Below are 24,254 nucleotides of genomic sequence, written 5' to 3' on the forward strand. Positions count from 1 at the left end.
AATTGCACTTCATTTTGACATCACTCAAGGTTGTTAGAGTTCTCACAACACCAAAGCCGGTAGTAGTTGAAAATGAAACTTTGGCGCAGGCTCGTACAAGGCTGAAGTGGGAACAAGATGACTATATTTGCAAAGGGCACATACTCAACGCTATGTCAGATACACTATGCGACATATATCAAGGCATGGGATCAGCAAGTGAAATCTGGAATGCACTTGAAGTCAAATACTTGGCGGAAGATGCCAGTAGTAAGAAATTGACTGTGAGTCGATTTTTAAATTATCGCATGGTAGATGATAAGTTTGTTATTGATCAATTACATGAGATACAACATGTAATTAATCAAATTCATATGCAAGGCATCATTTTGGATGATTCCTTCGTTGTCCCTTCAATTATCGACAAACTTCCACCAACTTGGAAAGACTTTAGAAAAAGTCTAAAACACAAGAAAGATGACATGTCTCTTGAAGACTTGGCTCAATACCTCAGGATTGAGGAAGAGTCAAGGATAAGAGAGAAGAAAGAAGAGCTTGAACCTCTATCCCCTAACTCTAAAATCCATTTGGTGGAAAATGTCAATAATTCGAACCAACAATGGAAAGGCAATCAGAAGAAAAACAAGCATCCTGAAAATAAGTCTAATAAGAATAAAATAAGAAAATGAAAGGTGCTTGTTTCAATTGTGGCAAACCTGGTCATTACAAGAGTGAGTGTCGGCTTCTTAAAGATAAGAAGTCGGATGCACCAACAGACAAAGATAAGTTTGTGGCCATGATTTCTGAGGCAAATGTCTGTGAAATGGCAATGATTGGTGGATTGACTCTGGTGCGACGAGGCATGTCTGTAAAGACAGGAACCTGTTTTCAACTTATGATACAGTTGAAGATGGAAGCATGTTATACATGGGAAATTCGTCGACAACAGAAGTCAAAGGAAAAGGAAAGGTAGAACTTGAGTTCACATCCGGCAAGCGACTCAATCTAACCGATGTCTATCTTGTATCAGAAGTTAGAAAGAGCTTAGTATATGGAAGCATTTTTAACAAGAATGGCTTCAAACTTGTATTTGAATTTGATAAGTTCATTCTTTATAAGGGGGTACTTTTACTGGGAAGGGATATTGTAGACATCCCATTTGACTCTTCTCGAATTGGGGTCGCAAGTACATTGCCTATGTGTGAAGACTAGCTTTGATTCCTCGAGTTTTGTGGGAAGTTCTTTGATTTCTTTGTATTCAAAGTGTGGGGTTTTCGACGAAGCTGATCGTGTGTTTGAAGCAATGCCCAGTAGAAATCTCGGTGCGTGGAATTCAATGCTAATTGCGTGTGCACAACATGGACATACGCAGAAAGCATTTGAACTGTTCAGACGGATGGGGGTCATTGGAGTTCAACCGAATTTCATTACTTTTTTGTGTGTGCTCTCTGGTTGTAGTCATGCTGGGCTAGTCAAAGAGGGTGAATTCTACTTTGGGCAGATGCATGAGCATGGGATCGAGCCTGGGGCTCAGCATTACGCGTGTATGGTGGACTTGCTTGGCCGTGCAGGAAAATTGCCTGAGGCTGTTGGGTTTATAGAGTCAAAGCCAATGGAGCCCACAGAATCAGTGTGGGGTGCATTGTTGACTGGTTGCCGTATTCACGGTGACACAGAGACTGCCACTTTTGCGGCTGAAAGGCTTTTCAAGTTGGGTACTGTGAGCCCTGGAATGCACATGTTATTGTCAAATGCTTATGCGGTCGCTGGGAAATTTGAAGAGGCTGCAAGGGCGAGAAAGATGATGAGGGACCGAGGCTTGAAAAAGGAGACTGGTTTGAGTTGGGTTGAGGAGGGCAATAGGGTTCACACCTTTGCATCTGGGGATTTATCTCATCCATTGACTAAAGAGAAATATAAAAAATTGAAGGATTTAGGGGAGGAAATGGAGCGGGCGGGGCACATTGCTGATACAACTTTTGTTTTGCGTGATTTGGATGGTGAGGAGAAGCAGCGGGCAATCAAGTATCATAGTGAGAGGTTGGCAATTGCATTTGGGCTCATCGCCTTCCCTCCCGAAAGGCCGATTCGGGTCATGAAAAACTTGCGCGTGTGTGGAGACTGTCATACGGCAATCAAGTTTGTATCAAAGTGTGAAGCAAGGACTATTGTCCCTAGGGATAACAATCGATTCCACCGCTTTGAGGCTGGAGCATGCTCCTGCGGCGACTATTGGTGATGGGATTGTCATATATTGGATCCCCTTTAAGGGAAATAAAGGAGCAATTTTGAAACCAACCCTCTGATATTTAAATCTGGAATTTTATTTACATTATCAATCTCTAGTGTTCAAACTGGGAAAAGGGGTTGGATTTGTATTGAGGAACTGAACACTTGTTGAACTTACAGAATTAACCATATACTTGACTGCATTTTTTGGCATCTTCAAAGGGGAGATTTTGCCATTGAAATGAATTGCACTGGGGATATATACAGCTTTGTTTTGGGGAAATAAACATTTATTCAAGAGCATAGAGTCAACTTGATGAAGACATCTGCACCACTGGATAATTCACTTTGTAAGGCGACTCGGCCGTATTACTCACTCAAAGGTGGGTGCTACTTGGGCTAAGATAATCCTAACCCAGAGTATTCACTATTTATCTCAGAACATTATGAGCAATTTGAGCCATCTTGAGTTCTTTTGGGGTGAAGCTATTAAGATGGCAGTTATATCCTAAACTCAGTTCCATCCAAAGTTTTTCCCAAAATGCCTCTTGGGTTAATACCAATCTTTTTAACATTTATATGTTTGGGGACCATTCAAAAAAAAAAAAAACACACACACACACACACACATTTATATGTTGGGGAAGTGTTACAGAAGCAAAAACTGTGTAGCATGGTTTGGCTAAATTGGCACTACGAACAGTTTCCTGCACTTCTGTTGGGAGTAAAGAAGAGGAGTTTTAATTTAACGTGTTTTAATTTATCAGAGCACAATGACTTCCAAGAACCCCAAGTTCTTGCATCTGTTTCAAACATGACCCTAACTCTGTTTGGATTGCAAGAAAAACATATTTCCTGGATTTCATATTCTTTTTGGTTTCCATGTTCATACAAATATTCTATAATGGCAGTTGGATTGGTTGGCCCTTATTGAATTATTTATTCCAATGTAATTGGGCTATTTGGCCTTCTACCTGTAGGGGACAACTTGTCCCCTCTTTTACTTCATTTGGAATAAAATTTGTCATCTTTCAAAAAAAAAAAAAAAAAAAAATCTCTCTGCCATGGTGCTGTTTCTTTCTTTTATCATTTTCTAGGTCTTTGAAGACTGCTCTTACGGATTGATAGTTTTATAGGCACATCTTTGCCTAGGATCGGGGTCATTCTGTTCGTCCTTGCACTTTTTTCATGGCCAGCCCTAAGGTGACGGGGATCACATCAGTCCTGCTCCTTCCGTGTTGGCCAATCTCTAGTCTGGTTTGACAAAAATAGCGTCACACCCAAATTCCTATTGATTCAGCCGGAACGCAGCAGGTACAGGTGGAAGCAGAGGCAGCTTCAAGATCAGGGGTGGGGGATCCATCCGAGTAAGATATCTCTCTAGGGGCAAGGCTGGAGGTTTTTCTGGCTTATCCTCATCCAGAGAATCATCAACTTTGATAAGGCCGGTGATATCTCAAGTGGCACTTTTTCGCCTTCTCTTCACTTTGGACAGGAGCGCTAATAGAAACAGCGAGGAAAGGGCGAATCATATTGTTCATAAGGGAAAGAAAGATAGCACAACTTCACCTACAGCAAGGAAAGGGCGAATCATATTGTTCACAAGGGAAAGAAAGATAGCACAACTTCACCTATTGTACCACCGGCGCGAACACAGTGGTCTCTGACCAGGAACAAGAACCAATTCGAATTTGGATCTTGACATCTCGGTGGTTTTTAACTGTAGGCATCTCAACAGGAAGTTGGTGGGCTCGACATAATTTTATTTCTTTCCACGATTTATAGGGAAATGATATGATTATAGTTAATTTAGAGAGAGCTTATCATTACTTGAAGGTCCCTCTTAGTTAAAATTGAATAGGCTTGGTTTTTCTTAAATGGTAATTAAACAGGCATGGTTCAACTTATCTTTTTTCATATGTTTAAAAAAAAATAGGACTTCTAGAAATATTTTCCTTTCCAAACTTTTCCTGATAAATTTATTCAGTTTCCCGAAGCAACAAGTTGCTCAAAATTAGTGCATTTTAAGACAAAAAGAAAGAAAGAAAGAAAGTAGAGGTTTTAGAAATGTTACCCAACAAGCTTCTTTAGATTTTCCACTTTTATGATCAAAATATCAAAATCAAATGAATGAAGCTTAAGAAGGGTTGCCAAACGCAACTTACATTCTTTATCATTTTATTAGTAGTGCTGATAACACTTCCCTTAATTTAAGAATATTTTCGCATACTAAGATCCAAGAGAGACTTATAACGGATTCATCATTCATTCTAATATCAAAATAATGAAAAAAAAATTATCAGATGCAGAACTGCTCACACGATTTAAATCCTTCTCCAATCCTTAAATATATGGCAAGTGGAAACCCAAAAAGTGCTTACGAAATTGTTCATGAAATTGGAATCAAGACAGATATCCCTGTTTTTTTTTTTTATTAAACAGTTTTTTGCTACCCTCATTTACAGAGTTCCAGAGCACAGCAAGCAGACAGAAAATTCCGATACATATTTTTATTTATGGTACTGTTTAAACAGAAATGTGCATTGTATGTCTAAGAGGGAAAGGAAATACAGAGATAAAAAGGGTGTCAAAATAAAAATTCTTCAGGTAAATCTTTGTACTTACCCGATATAAAGCTTTTGTACTTTCCATTGAGGTCTCCGGCTGCAGAGAAAATTGGACAAATTAATGTAACAGATGCTTTTTGTTTGCACACGAACAAGAAAAAATTGAGGGTAAAGTACCATTACCTTTAGATTCAAATGATGGTAAGCTCTTTGATAATGTTGATTCCATTAATTTAACCAGCTCCTTCCCTAAAACCCACAAAATTGAGTTCCTTAAAACATGTCTCAGAAACAATCTCTGAAGGCTTCAAGGGAGTACTTGAGAATTAGAATTACAGGAGAATTCCTCTCTGGCTTACCTGTTACGGGCTTTTCACCTTCATTGACATTAATTAGAAAAGTTGGTATCCCATTGTCTTTCACCTGCAATGATCCCATAGAAGAGAAGTTGCATCAACAGCCGTAAAGAAAATCAGAAATTTATGAATTGAAGGCAAACACATATATGAAACAAGACAGAGGTAAATAGGTTTTCATTTTTTGACCTGTGATAGAAGTGCCTTCGCAAGCTCCAATGGGTCAAGAGGTGTGGGACCTCTGTTGTATGCAGGCACAAATGTGCCATTATGATATCCTGCCAGAAAATGATATGCTGTTTGACCAGGAGAGAGCTTTGATATGCGAGGAAGGGAACCAGAACTGCACTTCAGAAAGAAGAACTTAGAACATTTGCTTCGTCGATCCAAGGATTGCTGAACAAACTTGTCAATACGACATCAAGTAAGTTCCTTAGTAAATACAGAGAATAATAACACTATTTAGAGGAAAACAAAAAGGAGTAAGCAGTTTACTTCTTCCCCAACATCCATCACATGATCACATTACAACCACTATACTCAAATAGGTCTTTAAGTTGAAAGTTATTGCAGGTATCAAAACAGTCTATATTACTAAAGATGGACTAGGTATTTGTTAATACAGGAAAGTCAATCTTTAACAATTCTTTTTTTTTAATTTAGTTTTTGTTTTTGAGCAAGTCAATTTCCCGTTTTTTAACATTTTGTGTCGGGTCATCCACTAGTACTTTGAATTTTAAAATAGTGGGATCGTTTCCGACTGGTGCAAATATATTGAATTTTATTTTTGAGGTTTGAGTATAGCTCAATTGGTAAAGGCTCTACTCTTCAAACTTAAGGTTGGAGGTTCAATCCCAGCTTACTTACCAAATAATAATAATAATAATAACTTAAAATTGAACTGAAAACAACTTCTGCTTATTTCACAGAAAAGCATTAATCCTTTTTTTTTTTTTGAAAATAGATTATTATAGAAATGTACTCGACCTCCAATCTCCAATGAGAAAAGCATTAATCATCCTTTTTCTTTCTTGAAAGTTTATTCATTTTATTAAAATACCAGGATTCGGATATGAAATTGCCGAATAATTAATGGATGATTCACCCATTTAAAAAAAAAAAAATGGATGACACAATAATATACCCAAATAAATGCGGAGGAATCTATGGATAATTAAAAGGGTCAGAATTTTTACAATTTAGCTTGCTGAGAACAAAAATAAAATGCTACTATGGAAACGTATAGGCTACAGAATCATTCCTTTTGCTTTTTTAAGGGATGAAAACATTCATTTTTTTTATTTTTTTTTGGCAAAGAGTTCATTGGTTTTATCATTAAGCTTTCTCTTCACAAGTTTAGCATAACAAAGCCCTTCGAGGGAACCACGGATGAAGCCTTTTCATCTTTTTCTAGTTGTGGCTCATGTACCTCCGCCCATGAAGAAAGACTGTCTATCATTGTATAGTAGTTATTTACAACCAATAATAATAACAATAATAATAAATAAATAAAACAGGAAAAAAACTAGTATATGACTTTCATTACCTATCAGCGGATGCCAGTATGACAGAAGCTGGCATTTTGTATAGATTTGGGGCACCGGACTCTTTGGTTCGAAAGAAAGGTGCAACACCTTGAGAAGACAAGACTACACCGGAATGTATCTCACGCAGCTCTGAGCAGCTCTGAATGGTACTCTCTGGAGCAAACACCAGAATCACGGAGTCACCAGACACCAGGAACCTAAAATGATACAAATCCTGAAACCAAATTACTAGCTGCACAGTGAAAACTGAACTTAAAAACAAGTAGATCATAGCCATTCAAAAAAACAAGTAGATCATACCTGCCAGATAGAGGAAGACCTCCCCTTGCAGATATAACGGGCGCAGCCACTGCAGCCACTGCGTCTTTTGTGCGTTCAGCATCAGCAAAAGCTTTACCACAGAGGATAATTGATGAACGTTCAATATCAGCCGCCAGAAATCCAGCATTTGCCTGTGATCCGAGACCAATGCTCTCAACAGTACTTGGGCTGCATCATCAAAAGAATAGTTTTTATCTAGGATGTATTACTTGGAGTGAATCATTAAAAGAACCAAAATAGTTTTTATCTGAGATGTATCTATCTCAACGAATCATGCAGACTAAAGGACATTAGGAAAAATATCTGTCTAGCTACCCTATGTTTGTGAGGTAAGATGGGTTCAAAAGCACATGGCCAAAATAATTAACAAGGCTGCCGAAGCATTAATCTGTGCTAGACAAAGGTGCACTATTGTAAAAAAGGTGCATGGAAGTGTTTCCCAGCCCCACTGGTATCAAATATTCAGATCACACAGATGACAGAGGTGAGACTTCTGAATCTTGCTTTCAGTAGGGAGCTTCCAGGTTGCCTTTTGGTGGGCATGTAATTGTTTCAATGCAATTTCTTGGATTTCTAGGCAGCATATTTGTCCTTGGGGGTTGGCAAACGCTGTTGAATTTTTTTCTCAACAATGAATACTGAATTTATTTTAAAAAAAAACTAAGGAAACAACAAATGGCCAAGATTGTCATAGGAAACAGAAGGGAATCAGAAAACAACTAAATAAAAACTCATAATATTTTTTTTTATTAAGGATATAATAACCTTTATTCAAAATAAAAACAGTATATACAGAAAAGCTCAATTGCAACAACAAGGGCAGAGATTGCCCCTCCACTAAAAAATCCCTCCTAACCTCCTCCTTGGCCAAAGAACCTGTAGATTAAGAGACGTTCATGTTTGCTTTGCCCTTATTTTATTTTCTATGGCGGGGGTGCAGCTCGGCTCAATCCATCTCCTTTGAATTCTGCCTCTTCTAATTAAGTTATCTATCTCAAAAAAAAGAAAAAAAAGAGAGGCATAGGACTCCAATTGATTTCGCTAAGTCAACAAAAGAAACTGCAAGTCAAATGCTCGCTATGTAGGCTTACCAGAGAAGGCATAGGATTTATTTTCAGTTGACCCACGGCTCTACTTATAAAGTATAACTGCCGTCCATGATATTGAACGGACGGCAGTCAATTAACATCCTATCATGTGTGCATATCCGAATCAGTCCCCTCATGGTTTACGCTAAGCAATAAGCATTAGAAATTCAAAATACGTTTCAAAATCAACATAAAGTCTATGTTTTTTTCTTTTCTTTTCTTTTTGAATGGAAATATATAGTCTATGACTCTATGTTAAGCAAGATAAATTTGAGAAACTCAAGCCACGTTTCATAACTGATGCTCAAGAGTTCTAAAGAAGTTATAGAAAGGTGTACCGAAAAGATACAATTTCAAGTAGATACCATTAAGAAAAAATAATAGTTATAGCAACAATAGTGGATCTGAAGACATTATAAAGCTTCAAAGTAATACAAATTATAGAAACATTACACAATAAATGGCAGTGAGAACTGAGATAACCTTATAGACGTAGCAACATAGATAGTCAAAGGGCAAGAATCGTGTGAAACTGCTCGAGTCGGGGTTCTCCAAAGAACATTAGAAAGTGTTAATGCAGCAGATGGATTATCACTAATCACACGGACTTTAGCATCACATTTTGGAGATGAACCAATAGCCCCATCTTGAACGAAGACATTTGTAATGGAGGACAGGTGAGAAGTAACCTGGAGAGAAAAAATTAAGAACTTGATTTAGCAGGGTAGCAAGCACCATGGCATACTTAAAAAAATGTCCAAGTTCAACTTCAATGATGCATACAAACTAGTATTGAAGTGTCTTCTTTCAACAATCTCCAGTCCACAGATCAAATGATGAAAGGAACCGGGATTTCCCCCCGTTAATTGCATGCAACCCAAGCACGTAGGCATGGTTATGTTTTCATCAGTAAAGTTCACGCTAAGATGGAGGGAAGAAGATGATTCGGGTTAAAGTTCACTTCGATACTAAATTTACATTTCAAAATGCATTCCGCATGTTAAAGATCTATTAGGTGTTCTCAGATGCACCTTTCAATCACAATAAACAGCAGCATATCTGATATCACTATACATTTAAATTTACTATCAATATTCTCTCCCTCCCCCTCCCCCTCCTTTCAAGCACCGCACCAAATAGATGCATCAAACCAGGGGCACTCGCTCAATTCAGATTCGAGAAAGATGCCCGATCCAAAAAACCAGACTTGCGAAATGCCATCGCTTTCCTTCACATTGCTTCTTCATCACCACAAACAAGCAATAATACATACCATTGCATTTCATATTGACAGATTTCTGCAAAGGAAAAACCTCGCCAACTCCAGTGGTTTTTCATCACCCCTTGAGCCATGTATTGGAGTCGCCAGATGCTTTCATGGATTATTCAACTCAAATGTTCTTGCAGCTCATCGAATAAAAGGTGGAATCCTGACTTGGATTTCTGTTTTTTTCATGTAGATCTGTTGATGGTAAATAAATTTACACGTGTTCTTTTAGTTTTCTTCATAAATCTGTTTGGTTGAAGCAACATTCTTTGTTTGTTTTTATAGCCGATATGTACTCAACTCAACTAAGCCTTTGTCCCAAACTAGTTGGGGTCGGCCAATGAATCCTTTAGAAAAATAGCCGATATGTAACAATATATAAATAACGGCAAAGGAGCTTCAAACAATATGAAAGAGTTTTCTGTGTTTTTCTTTTTCTTCTCTTTCATTGTCATTTTGAGGATTTCTAATGAAAGAAACTCTGACGAGAAGGTGAGATGAAAAGGAAGAGAGAAGATTTGGGTTTTTGAGGGAAGACGATCAAATGGAAAATACCCAAAATAGGTTATTTACAACTAATACTGCAGTTATCCAAACAGTCGTTTAACACGTGCCACTAAATCACATCTCAATAATGCCACCACCGGTTACTAGCTTATTGCAATATGTTAATATGCTCCAGAATATTAATCAACCATCTCAATCTTTTCTTCCAGGTCACAAACAAGCAAATTTCCAGACTCTAAAGGTGTGGATATCTGAATTTTAAAAGGAACAGTTGTACATAAAAAATTAAAAATGCAAAAAATAAGACAAATGGTATGCACACTCCTGCAAACAGGATTTCTTTTCTTCTCGTGACCACCATACATGTAGGCTGTGTTGAGGAGAAGAGAGGTGACATACTGGTAGCCAGCACCAGACTGTACAAGAAATATATGGGTCCCACTCCAAAGGGACAAACCTTACCGGTTACCCCGAAACCAAAATAAGCTTTTCAATTTCAGGTGTTATACCAACAAATTTTGAGCATTGATATTTACAGGCATTGATCAAGCACAAAGGATCTTTCTTCAGCATGGGATTACTCTTGCCTGTAGATGTATGCCAGTGGCACACTATATCAGCAACCCAAATAACACCATAAGCATGGCACTGCAAGCAAGAAAGATATTGCTTGCGAGAACGGGCCTATCATTCCCCAAAAAAATTAACACAATAAACTTATCTTTCAAAAAGAAAATTTGTTTTATAAAATGACTTCCTTGTGGACTTTTAAAAATATTTTAAAAGCGTAACCCTTGAAAGATAACTGTTTTTACACAAAATCATGCTTTCTGTTGTTTATAGCAACTACAGGCAGAACATAAAGAAAAGAGGAAGCTATTTCTACGCTCCAACTTCAGATATGAAACATTTTACTACAAAGAGAATCAAATTAAGGAAGGTGCCCTCCAAAATAAAAATATCATTATTTATTTACTGTTTCCCCACTCATTACTCCTAAAAAGGATGTTCAAAAAACTTAAATGTCAATTTTCAAGCTTCAAGAATTCTGCATAAATTGATTTAAAAATATCATGTAAGAGACCCAAACATATCCCGGATGTTGTCACGGCACCTTGGAATAGTAAGAGCTGCAGAAGTTGCAATTCTTACTTTCCCTGGAGTTAACCAACAAAAAAGATAGACAACATTACTTGTCTGGTGAAATCCAAGGATCTCCAGATAATTGGTAATCACAATATTTCCAAACGCATCTTCATAAGCAATCTATTCAGTCTTGGGTAGGAAAAGCGTAGCCAAAAAAACCGTAAACTTAACGCATCCCTGACAGCAAACAGAGGAGAAGCAAATCCGACATGCCAGCATAATATCCATGACCCCAGATCAACAAATGGACTAAAACATCTGTTTTTTCATTTCAATGTTGAAAAATGATAAATGCCCAGAGAAAGGAAATCTCCAGGGTTTCTTGAGCTTATGATTTACCTGTTTCAATAGCTTACTGAATTGCGCCTTTGAAATCTCCAAAGCCTCGCCAGTCGCATTCCCTCTTACGTGAATAGGAAGACCAGACAAACCCTCTGTGCAATCCCAATAATTAATGACAGTGTAGTCCATGAATAGACATAGAGGCAATAGAAAGAAAAAGTATAAAGAACAATGAGAATTGATTACTACCTGCAGGTGTTGCCCCCTTTTGGTGTAGCTCAGAAGGCTTTAAGTTGTGAAAGGCTTTATCCTTTACAATGACACCTCTCCCAGCAAGAGCCCAATTAAGGCCATAAGAAACTCCTGGGCCCTCCCTACATCAAAAAAGGTGTTAGTAACAGAATAAAAGAATGCCCCTAAGCTACTCCCCAGAAAAATATGGAGGACTCACGATTCAATGATACAAATGCACACACAATGAGAACCAGATCTTTAATATGGGAGCAAATATTGGCTTAGGAGCAAACTGAAGTGTACTAAAAATCATTTAAATATTAGCTCTAAACTAGTGCAACTCATATCCATCAAACCAGAAATAGGAGAAGGGTGACCTAAGAAGAAAGAAATTTGATGAAATTTTGGAAATTTTTAGTTGGGTTTTCGGAATATTTTTATTGGGTTTTATAAAGTCCATGCTTTCGAAAATGGTGGGACTATTGAAGCTTCAAGAGTTTCTATTTTGAATTGAGGAGGTAGTAATTGAAGTAAGAAGGCTGACTTAGGGCTGGTATACAATTAGAACAGTTTTTAATAGAAAGTCATGAAGGAGATTTTGATTAGTTTTCTTTGGAAAGTTCCTATTCTGTTTTGAAAGAATTATATTTTGTCCAGGGCTCTTTTAGAGGTGTTTTAAAGTTGGTGTCTAGGATTACAAGTCCTTGGTTTGGGAAGGTTTGGGAGTCATAAAAGGGCAAGTATATGTTCTACATAAGGGCTCTTTGGAGTTTGGACTAGTTTCGTAACGATTATGAAGTTTATGTAAGTGATTTTGCCTTTTCTATATATTTTTTTCTTTTTGAAACAACAGCCTACCTCACTCTCCTTTTTCTCAAGTATTGAGGTATGTGCATTGAATTCTTTTGGATAGAATTGAAGTTTGAAATATGTGATTAGAATTTTATTTATGTTGCACCAAAACTGGAATCATATCAAGTGTGATACTAGGACTTGTACTTGGTAACATGGCTGCGAGGAATCATGTTCACGGAAATTTGGAGGCTAAGGAAATATCAATCAGTTTTTGAGATTCTTGATGTCCTGACTCCTGACAAGACAAGTATATACTTCTATGAGACTTATGGATCAAGTCATGCATGAGATTCATCTCTTGCGGCAAGGAATGCTCTGGGCCACACCGACGGAGGCCAATAACACTTACAGAGAATTCCACAAATCACCATGGAGGGAATCAATCTCCAACCCCACTGAGAAGTGAAAACAGAGTTCGATTTCATGGAAATCGGCACTAAAGAGATTCAGGGAACCAAACTTAACATGCTAAAATGGAGGATGAAGACGACCATGAAGAAGAGGAGTTTGACTCCATCCAACACGCTTTGAAGATGGAGAAATTTATGAAAAATTGAAGAAAGGAACTCCTGATCCATACTACAATGAGTATCTAAAAGAGGAGGTGAATGATTTTGCGTTTTATGGGATGTTTGATTTCGACGAATATTACCATAAAAATGAGGATCAACAAGAAAATTTCAACGAGGCAACTCATGATCCAAATTACTAATGAACACAAGGAAGATGGTGCACACTATGCCAACGATGGAGAAGTCACGTCATTATTTTGTGGGAAAAGTTTAATTTAAATAGTTTAGGGCAGCAAAAACATAGTTTCAAAACTCCCCCGCGTCATCGTTGGCTCCCCCGAGTCGACTCCCTTTTACATTGGCCACATTCTTGTCCGAATCTATGTTTCGGCCTATAAAGTCAATCAAAACTCATTGGCCACATTCTTGTCCGAATCTTTGTTTTGCCCTATAAAGTCAATCAAGACTCATTTGACTCCCGAGTTATGACCGAGTCAACTGAGTAGTCGGCCACATCAGCAGAGTATATGACCGCGTCGTGCCGAGTCGACTAGGATTTGCTTTGGCCACATTTTGACCCGCATTCGCGTTTTGAAACAGAAGAAACAATTACCATTAAAAAAAAAGAAACAATATGAAAGGATATCTCAAAGAAAATATTTTAGAAGACGTTAATCATAATGGTCCTATTAATTTCTATCAAGAGATGATATGTTTTCTTCGAAAGTACTTAGACAACATTTTCTAAGTATTTGTATGGAGGACTTTGTTAAGAAAAGTTGGAGCTCTACCCCAAATATCTCATTCAATGGAAGGGGTTTCCATAATATCTTTGTATGGAACTCGAAGAGAACCTGTTGAGTTATCAATTCGCGATAGTCAAAGTTTCTCCAACCAGAAGGGAATTGATGCAGTCCACACCCATAAGTTCGTCATACAATAAATACGAGAAAGAATGATCTTAGGAGAAAGAAATTTTTATGAAATTTGGTACTTTTTAGCGAGATTTTTTGAATTTTATTGGATTTTAGAAATTCCATGATTTGGAAAATGAGGGGACTGTTTGAGGCTTGCATAGTTTCAATTTTGAATTGGGGAGGTTGAAGTTGGAGGATATTTGAGTGGTTTTCTTTGGAAATATTTTTAGGATAGTTTTGGAAGTGCTTTAAAGTTGGAAAGTGTTTAGGATTAGGAGTCCTTACTTGGGGAAGGATTTGGAATCATAATGGAAAAGTAGAGAGGGAAGGGAGGGAAAAGAAGGGGGTCTACAAAAGGCGGTCAAGCTCCTCCACGCAGAGAAATGAAGGAGTGAGTTCGAGCCTATATGTGTGGACTAATGACAGTGAGAAGCATTATCAGTTCCCTAACAACAGAAAGGAAAGAAGATCAAGATCAAATATGGAAGTGATGGAAGGCATGCAAGTTTCCTAGGGATAAATTGCAAAGGTGGAAGATACGGTTAGGATAGAGATTTCAATAGAATCTATAGCTTCTCTAGAAGAAACATGAACAACCCGATAGGAGTAAGATGGAAGAAACCAAGATCCTATTAAAGCAAAACTCTTTAATCCATATACTTGACCTTATACCTTCAATTAATATTTGGATCCTTTCTGTGTCCTAGACTATAGTCTACCATATCTACAAAAAACCCAATAAGTGGTTAGACCAAGGTTACCAAATCGGGAATCGAAAGCGGGAATCAAAACGGGAATCGAAGGCTCCCAGGAAAAAATCCTACTTAAGGTTGCCAGAGCGGGAATCGAAAGCGGGAATCGAAACGGGAATCGAAGCGGGAATCGAAGGCTCCCAGGGAAGAATCCTACTTCCATGGGTTAGACCATATGGTGGGTAGTGGAGTGAATTATCTTGAATCAATATTATGTTGTTTTTGTCCTTTGGTGTGCTATATTGTATTCCATTTGTGGATTGAATCTACATTATGTTGTTTTGTCCTTTAGTGTCTTACTTCTCATGGTTTGGGTTTTAATATATGGTATCAGCTTTTACACATCAAGAAGTATATTCGAGGAAAACTTGGCACCGTTTCCCAAAATGAATCTAGACCTAACAGGCCTTGAACCAGTTTCAATGAAAGCTATATGTTGGTAGGCAAATCTACATGATCTACCAACCATGGAAGTAGCTTAATTCTTCTTCCCATCTACTTTATGTCTCTTCTCCGCATCTCAGTTAGTGTGGCGAAAAGAATCAAGAAGCATCAAAGGGACTTTTTGTGAGGAGGCAAGGATGAAGGTAAGAAAGTGAAACATTTGGTGAAATGGGAGTTTGTAAACCAAGGGCGGAAGGGGACTTGTTATTGGACGTGTTCAGTTGCACAATGTTTTTCTCAGCAAACAGCTTTTGCAATTTAGGGAGGAGAACGGTACTTTTGGAGAATGTACATTAAAGGAAAAGTTGGATTGTGTGGGAGTTGAGAGAGTTAGGTAATAATAGAGGCTCGAGGGCAAGGTGGTTGATTTGCCAAGGCAAGAGTAAGCTTTCATCCATTGTTAGAATCTGAATGGGCAGTGTTATTCCCTGCCATTCTTACAAAAGCAATTATAATTTAGTTAGGGAGAAAGGATCTCATATTGTGGACTGTTTTGAGAGTGGCGGGTAGGGTCATGTGGTAGTGACACATTAGTTAAAACCTTAGAAGAAGATGAGATTGAGTCCCATGTTGCATTGTTGGGCACATTAGAGAATGTGTATGTTTCGACACAGTAGATGTTGCTACCATATGTGGTTTGCTGGGACATTTGGAAGGAGTAAAACTGGTGAATATTCAAAAGAGCACTCCACTCCTAGCGGTGTGTTATGGAATATCAAAGTGATATTTATGGTTACACAATACCTAGAAAGGAGTTAAAAGGCTACTTCATTCAAGATATGTACTGAATTTGGATGATGATTGCTCTGGATAAAGTGGCGAAAGGTAAAAAGAAAGCGAGATGGAAACCCCCAGGTCCGAGTAGCCTCAAACTAAGCTTTGAGACATAGCTTTCATTCTCAATAAATTTTCTATTACAATTTCAAAAAAGGTAAAGGCAACAAGTGATATGAAGTAGCAACTTCATTTGAAATGCAAACTATTTAAATATTGCAAGAGCAAACAAGTATACTCAAATTAAATAATATTCAAGCCAAATAAATATACAATGTTAAGAACAGAAGCACACAAATAAAGAAAATGCACAATAACTAATTAGAGAAGAAAGGTAAGTTTTGAAGTCCTGTTATTATGTATGAATGAAGTCAAATTAGAAATTTACCTTGGAAATACAATAGTTTCTGCTTCTGCCTCGGCCATTGATGCTGAAACAGCATACTGTACAACTCAGACACACAGAAGATCTAGTCAGATCGTGTGCACTCGTAAAAAGAGATGATAAAATGATGTCCTATAATAATCTGAAATACAATACTTGGAAGACTGAGAGAAATGCAAATGGCTTTAAACTTTCACAAACACGTATTGATTTCGTTCGACATGTGTCAACTTCTGTGGGGCGGGGACCAAAGTCCCGGCTTAAGTTTGAAGTTTGATTCTTTACACCGAAAAATCTCATATGTTTAGAAAATATTAATTCACATTATATTAATAAGATGAGTAAGTTGAAAGGTAAAATAAATAGCATGGTCATCAGCTTTCAAAATTTGTGACACACATAGATATATGCGTCTGTGTGTGTGTGTTTAGAATAAAGCTTACGGTTATAGACATGTGCGACTGGATATGTTACTAAATGTTGGTGTTTGATCTTGTTATACTATTATTTTTAGTTATCTTGGTTATGCAATGATTTGTAATTGTGTATTTATGTTTATCGTAATATTTTCTGAAGTTTCATTTTAAATTTTCATTGTTTCCAGGGTTTTAATAAATTTCTATAATTTTTACTTGATTTCCATACAGTTTCATAAACTAACACAAAGTACTTCCACTTCCGTAGGAACTGAAGTTTGATTTCCTATGCAACACAGTAAATGCAAATGCATTGAAATCTCGCATAATTCTCTGTATAAACTACTAGAGGGCACCTTCTTACAGTAACTTTTCAGATAAATCAAACTAAAAAATGCCAGATGGTTGTGAAACATTAATTTTTATTTTACCTTTATAAGGTCTTTAATATTTAATATTTCTAACCCTCAAACCTCTTCAAACACCAAAAACCAAAATCAACGCTTCGGAATTCGAGATCGATTCGGCTGTAAACCGATTTCTCTACATCTGTCGTGTGATGAATCAAGCCGGAGAGACAAAATGAATAAAAAATTACAGAATACGAAAATGAGGAACAAGGAAAAAAAAACTCACTCGTCTAGATGAGAAGAAGAATGGAAGGGATGAAGAGCTTGAGTCTGAGATTGAAAATCTCGATCTTGCCGAGCTAAAGGTGCCTTGAACAATACGCTTAAAAAGAGCGTTCCTCATCTCTCTCTTTCTCGGAAACTAGCCGGAAAAGAAAAGGGAAAAAGCCCCAAATGCTCGCTCTGATGAGAATGAGACGGAGAGAGTTCTACTTTTACTTTCACAACTAAATGCGTGAATTACTAGGACTGATGTAGGCACGAATGACTATTTTTGATAATAAGGACGGGGGGATTGTAAATTTGTAATGGAGGACAGCGAGTTAAAAGAATATAACCTAGGATTGTAAATTTGTAATCAAGGTGGTTCGTCCCGTTATAAAAAGATGGTCGTGTGGATATAAGTAGCCAACTAGTTGGGGAAATGGAGATTTTGGGGACACCCGTCTTCTTGAGTGTGAAATCGAGATCTACAAATAAAGGTCGCTTTGGCCGAGTGGTTAAGGCGTGTGCTTGCTAAGTACATGGGGTTTCCCCGCGAGAGTTCGAATCTCTCAGGCGACGATTTTTTTTTGTTTCATTTTCCCTTTTATATTTTTGATTTGATGTATGGAAATTTTTGATTCGGACAAGTTTACTTTGGAAAATGAATTTTCCAGCGTCTGCTAAACTCATTTTCCATGGATTTTTTTGGGAACTTAAATCGACCCCCATATCTCTCTCCTCCCTCTCTCTGTCTCTCAGCACTGCCCTAGATAGGGGTTGATTTAAGACATATGGAGGTTGGTTTACCACTGCCCTTTTTTTTTTCTTTTTTTTCTTTTAATGATAGCAAATTTTATTGAAAAGTTCGAGATGGTCAGATTACAAAAGAGAAGAAAAGCATTACCAAGATTAATATAGAAGATGAGAAATTACACCCGTCAAGGTGGTGAGGTGGTACATCAGAGGTACCGCCCTTGATATTTGATCCAACAGCAGCCTCTTAAAAAGTGGTCTGTTGTTGGATCAAATATCAAGGGTGGCACCGCTTTGACGGTACTTCACAGTCGGGCATCATATAAAAACTCCAAGACGAGGTGACTTTATAAAAACTCCACACGACCATCTTTTTATAACGAGACGAACCACCTCGATTACAAATTTACAATCCTAGGTTATATTCTTTTAACCCGTTGTCCTCTATTACAAATTTACAATCCCCCCGTCCTTATTATCAAAAATAGTCGTTCGTGCCGACATCAGTCCTAGTAATTCACACATTTAGTTGTGAAAGTAAAAGTAGAACTCTCTCCGTCTCATTCTCATCAGAGCGAGCATTTGGGGCTTTTTCCCTTTTCTTTTCCGACGAGTTTCCGAGAAAGAGAGAGATGAGGAACGCTCTTTTTAAGCGTATTGTTCAAGGCACCTTTAGCTCGGCAAGATCGAGATTTTCAATCTCAGACTCGAGCTCTTCATCCCTTTCATTCTCCTTCTCATCTAGACAAGTGAGTTTTTTTTTCCTTGTTCCTCATTTTCGTATTCTGTAATTTTTTATTCATTTTGTCTCTCCGGCTTGATTCGTCACACGACAGATGTAAAGAAATCGGTTTACAGCCGAATCGATCTCGGATTCCGAAACGTTGATTTTGGTTTTTGGTGTTTGAAGAGGTTTGATGGTTAGAAATATTAAATATTAAAGACCTTATAAACGTAAAATTAAAAAAATAAAAAATAAATATTAATGTTTCACAATCATTTGCCATTTTTTAGTTTGATTTATCTGAAAAGTTACTGTAAGAAGGTGCCCTCTAGTAGTTTATACAGAGAATTATGCGAGATTTCAATGCATTTGCATTTACTGTGTTGCATAGGGAATCAAACTTCAGTTCCTACGGAAGTGGAAGTACTTTGTGTTAGTTTATGAAACTGTATGGAAATCAAGTAAAAATTATAAAAATTTATTAAAACCCTGGAAACAATGAAAATTTAAAATGAAACTTCAGAAAATATTACGATAAACATAAATACACAATTACAAATCATTGCATAACCAAGATAACTAAAAATAATAGTTTAACAAGATCAAACACCAACACTTAGTAACATATCCAGTCGCACATGTCTATAACCGTAAGCTTTATTCTAAACACACACACACACAGACGCATATATATATATATATATATATATATATATATATATATATATATATATATATATATATATATATATATATATGCGTGTCACAAATTTTGAAAGCTGATGACCATGCTATTTATTTTACCTTTCAACTTACTCATCTTATTAATATAATGTGAATTAATATTTTCTAAACATATGAGATTTGTCGGTGTAAAGAATCAAACTTCAAACTTAAGCCGGAACTTTGGTCCCCACATAAGTTGGTCTTTCATCCGTTTCAGCAGTTTCATTCCGGAAAAGACACTACGATCGAAGAAAAAAATTATTAGTTAAACTCAACTCAACTCATCTAAGCCTTTGTCCCAAACTAGTTGGGGCCAGCTAATGAATCCTTTAGAAAATTTTCAAAATAAAAATAAAAATAAAAAATAAAAATTAATAGTTAAGATTTATTTTTATTTTTAAATTGACTTTATTGATCAGGAACGGACCAAGCAGAGGACAAGATGTCCCCAACCAGGGCTCAAGTACAGCAGCCCGAAGGCATTACATATAAGAATTTTAAAAATTCTAAAAAAATTACTAGTTAAGAATTTTAAAAATTCTAAAAAAATAAAAAAATGTTAAAAATATAAGAAACCACTATATCAAACAAATTTAACAAAAAAACACATTTCAAATGGCTATAAAATCTTAGAAGTCTTTGGATGTTGAAAATATGTTTTGAGAAAAGTAGAAGGCAGAGGAAGTGAGATGAGTATGGATGAATAGAACTTGAAAGAAATTGAGAGAGGTGGTGTGTAGAAGAAGTGAGATGAGTAGGTATGAATAGAACTTGGAAGGAATTGAGAGAGATGGTGTGTAGAAGAAGTGAAGAAAATGAGGGCTTAGATGGGTCTATATCCTATTCCTAGGTAAGGTCTCTTCCTTCATGTTCGTCTCCGCTTATGATATGTGGCATGAATGGAGGGAAATCTGCACAAGCAGAGTCTATCTCTCAAGAATAGAAACCCCCTAGCCCCAAGCAGCTGAAACTTAATTTTGATGGCTCTAGTATGGGAAACCCAGACTGTAGGAGTAGGCGGCCTCTTGAGAGATGAGAGAGGGTCGACGAGTTGGGCATTCTCACGCCCCATTGGGACAGCAGATTCCAATGAGGCAAAGATCAGAGTGATCCTCCAAGGCATCAGGATCAGAGTTTCATCCTTGATATAGTGATAGCGGAAGGGGACTCCCTTAATGCGAGCAGGTGGTTGAAGGGAAGCCTTTCTCCCCCTTGGAGGTTTGCACATTGGTTGGATGAGATTACGGACCAAGTGGCAAGCTCTTCCATCTCGTTCAATCATGTTAGAAGGTCAGCCAACAGTGAGACCGATAGGCTAGCGAGAGGGAGAGTCTTGAGATCTTTGATTTTCTTCCACCTTGAGGGTTTCAGTGTTCCATTTGTTTCTTTTTCGCATTTTTGCTTTCCATGTTACGGTTCTACACTTCTACCATCTCGGTCTTGCGGTGGTTCCCCTTTGCTTCGCTTTTTTCTCATTAATGAAATTTTTTAGGGCGGGCCCAGTGCATGAGGCTCCCACCATTGCGGGGTCTGGGGAGGGCTTGCAGAGAGGCAGTTTCCGTGACTCAAACCCGTGACCACCAGGTCACAGTAGAGCAACCTTACCGTTCAAAAAAAAGTGTGAAAGTGAAAGTGATGGGATCCAAACAATCTCCTTAAAAGTGAAAGTGGAGGCATCTCTAATAATGACCTGTGTAAAACTGCATGTCAAAAAATGATGGCATATCTGATAATGATTAGAGTGACGCATTCCGTTTCCAAAAATGAACGAGATACAGATACAGAGAAAACAAAACAACATTGAGATGCCCAAATCCGTAAGACATAAAATACTTCTATTTAGCAGGTTGTCCCACTGGTAAAAGGCCGTGAATTATCTTTTACCTTAATTTGTGTCTCCTTTGAGCTTGTTGTGGTTGCAAAGTTCCTCAAACACTGCAAGAAGAACTTTCATTGTTAGAGTATTGCCGGACAAAAAGCATAATCTTCAGCCAATATTTAGCAAACAGTTAGGCCTTGTTCAATTGAGATTACGACAACGGATGGTGAGCCTCCAAACCGATTATTGGACTCAAAACTAATGTAATTTGAGTCCAATAATCTGTTTGGAGGGCTCACCATCGGTTATCATAATCTCAACCGATGGTGAGGGCCCCAGCCGATTATTGGCCTTCACCAACGGTTGTCACAATCTGAAAAGAACAGGCCCTTATTATAATAACTAGCCAATAGTAAAAGAAATGCTGGCACAAGGAAGATATTTATCCAAACTGCGGTGGAGAAATTAGTTCTAGAGAACATAAGAATTCAACAAATGTAAACTATAAGCATGAGATGAGATTCATAAAAAAAAAAAAAAGAAGCCTTCCATTGTCTTTTAACTGGCAAATTCAACTACAATTAGATCAATAACTGGGATTTCAAAACTAATGCATTAATCAATATTCCGACAGAGAAAGATTAACGTGGAGGAGGTCCCACCATATACAAACCCTATATTTCAGAAAACAATAGTGCCGCTAGTTTTTTGGTTTGCCAATGTGAATATTTTTTGCTATAAAAAAAATTATACGACATGGGAAAAAGATCCGCGAAAAATATAAGCTTAAATCACTATGCAAATCCACTAAAAATCAGTTCAATCGCGCTTGGTAATCAGGCATTTCAAAACAAGAACGATACGAAAGAAGGGAGAGACAATCTTACAGAAATGAAACAAAATCACAGTCATTTTACCTGGGAATTTGTGAAATTAGGGTTTCCGGAGCTTCGTGGGGCACTGGATCTCTGGGTAAAACCCGATTCTGTTCTCAGTAACCTAGTCATGAGATAGAGACTAGGTCTAAGACGTCCTGCAAACGCCATGGATGAAAAGGCAAAAGAAAAATCTAAACTTTTCGGAAGTAGAAATAGAATGAAATGGGAGAGCGATTTCAGAGGAGAGAGCAGGGCATAGAAGGGTTCCTCTTGGAATTTTATCTTTTGTAAGGCCCAAGTGCTAAGGTGCAACTTGGATCGGGCTCAACCCGATTTTGCCTCGGGCTGGGTTGGTGATGTTTCGGGTTGGGTTAGGTTGGCATTTTGGATTTGGCCATAGATGACAGGGGGTACTTTTGAGCTGGAGCTCATATAGCTTATCTGAGCTTGAGTGCTACAAACACATGGGTCCCTCATTTTTTGGGGTGATCCAAGGCAGTCATTTGGAAGGCCTTTACATAGATAGCGTGTGTACCAAAAATCAGGTCCATAGGATCATCCTAGCCCATCCAAAAGTCGAGGGAAAAAATGGACAGACAATGTTTGTTGACAAATTTGCCATTTTTGCCCTCCATTTTTTGAGGGGTTAGGATGATCCAATGGACCTGATTTTTTATACCCACCCTATATATGATGGGGCCTTGCAAATGAATGGTTCAGATCATCACAAAAAATGTGGGACACGTGTGTTTGGGAATTCAAGCTCATATATGCTTATATATATCTACTATTATAAAGAGGGAAGGGAGTTTCACTGTGCAAGCAAACGTGTCAGCCTCCCCTTCTTCCTTCCAATGTATTTTTCATTTAGTAAATGCCCAATATATATATATATATATATATATATATATATATATATATATATATATATATATATATACAGGGAAAGGTGTGCGTACTCGGTCGAGTAGATAAGCTTATCTACTCGGTCGGGTTAAAAACAGTGGGGGCCCACATTTTTGGGGTGATCCAAACCATTCATTTGAAAGGCCCTTACCTAGATAAGGTGTCCACAAAAAATCAATCCCATAGTATCATCCTAACCCATCCAACAGTGGAGGGAAAAATGGGCAGATTTGTGGACAAGCTGTGTTTGTCAATTTTTCCCCATTTTTCCCTCAACTGTTGCATGGGTTAGGATGATCCTATGGGGCTGATTTTTTGTGGACACCCTATCTAGGTAAGGCCTTTTCAAATGAATGATTTGGATCACCCCAAAAATGTGGGCCCCCACTGTTTTTAACCCGACCGAGTAGATAAGCTTATCTACTCGACCGAGTACGCACACCTTTCCCATATATATATATATATATATATATATATATATATATATATATGAGGAAAGTGAAGCTACACCGCCGGTGTAGCTAACTTAGCTACACCGCAGGCTTAAAATACAATGGGCCCACATTGTTTTGGTGATCCAAAGAATTCATTTGATTGGCCCTCACATAGATAGGGTGTCCACCAAAAATCAGCTCCATAGGATCATCCCAACCCTACGATTTGTGGAGGCAAAAATGAACGTGTAAAAACCTTCACAAATTTGTCCATTTTTGCCTCCACAGTTTGAAGGGTTAGGATGATCCTATGAAGCTGATTTTTGGTGGACACCCTATCTATGTGAGGGCCAATCAAATGAATGGTTTGGATCACCAAAACAATGTGGGCCCATTGTATTTTAAGCCGGCGGTGTAGCTTCACTTTCTTCTATATATATATATATATATATATATATATATATATATGAGGAAAAGGATTGTATGCTCGACCGTAGGTACGGTAGAGTGCCAAATCACATGGGTCCCCATTTTTGGTGGGCATCTAAACCATTCATTTGCAAGGCCCCATCATAGATAGGGTACATACCAAAAATCAGCACCATTGAATCATCCTAACCCCTCCAAAACTAGAGGCCAAAATGGGTAGATTTGTGGACAAACACTGTCTGTCCATTTTGGCCTCCACAAATGGATGGGTTAGGATAATCCTATGGAGCTGATTTTTGGTATGCACCCTATCTATGATGGGGCCTTGCCAATGAATGGTTTAGATGCTCACCAAAAATGTGGGACCCATGTGATTTGGCACTCTACCGTACT

General features: G+C 37.7%; 1 protein-coding gene, 1 non-coding gene and 1 pseudogene across 2 annotated transcripts; 2 read left to right on the forward strand and 1 right to left on the reverse strand.

Moving 5' to 3' along the window:
* The first annotated feature begins 906 nt into the window (after positions 1 to 906).
* Positions 907 to 2,545, forward strand: LOC143859441 (putative pentatricopeptide repeat-containing protein At5g52630 pseudogene; annotated as a pseudogene).
* A 2,048-nt stretch (positions 2,546 to 4,593) lies between these two features.
* LOC143849232 (uncharacterized) lies at positions 4,594 to 22,463 on the reverse strand. Its single transcript, XM_077358271.1, has 12 exons — positions 22,132 to 22,463; positions 21,280 to 21,330; positions 16,166 to 16,221; positions 11,539 to 11,663; positions 11,347 to 11,441; positions 8,571 to 8,776; positions 6,979 to 7,167; positions 6,678 to 6,875; positions 5,321 to 5,474; positions 5,135 to 5,198; positions 4,959 to 5,024; positions 4,594 to 4,872 (listed from the first exon to the last, which is right to left on the reverse strand). Exons 1-12 carry the CDS (start codon positions 22,258 to 22,260, stop codon positions 4,796 to 4,798), a joined length of 1,410 nt encoding a protein of 469 aa, XP_077214386.1. The 5' UTR covers positions 22,261 to 22,463; the 3' UTR covers positions 4,594 to 4,795.
* On the forward strand, positions 17,690 to 17,771 carry TRNAS-GCU (transfer RNA serine (anticodon GCU)). The gene has a single exon. It is a non-coding gene; the product is annotated as a tRNA-Ser (tRNA).
* Positions 22,464 to 24,254: the final 1,791 nt, after the last annotated feature.

This window comes from Tasmannia lanceolata, unplaced genomic scaffold, assembly GCF_043159265.1.
Source record: "Tasmannia lanceolata isolate RefF3 unplaced genomic scaffold, GAP_Taslan_0.1 ptg000003l, whole genome shotgun sequence".
Classification (NCBI taxonomy): Eukaryota; Viridiplantae; Streptophyta; class Magnoliopsida; order Canellales; family Winteraceae; genus Tasmannia; species Tasmannia lanceolata.

Coding starts and splice junctions, on each gene's coding strand:
- LOC143849232 (XM_077358271.1), bottom strand. CDS start 22,260: ATGGCGTTTGCAGGACGTCTTAGACCTAGTCTCTATCTCATGACTAGG. Junction 21,331..22,131: donor CTAATTTCACAAATTCCCAG/GTAAAATGACTG, acceptor TTCTTCTTGCAG/TGTTTGAGGAACTTTGCAAC. Junction 16,222..21,279: donor CAAAGGAGACACAAATTAAG/GTAAAAGATAAT, acceptor TGAGTTGTACAG/TATGCTGTTTCAGCATCAAT.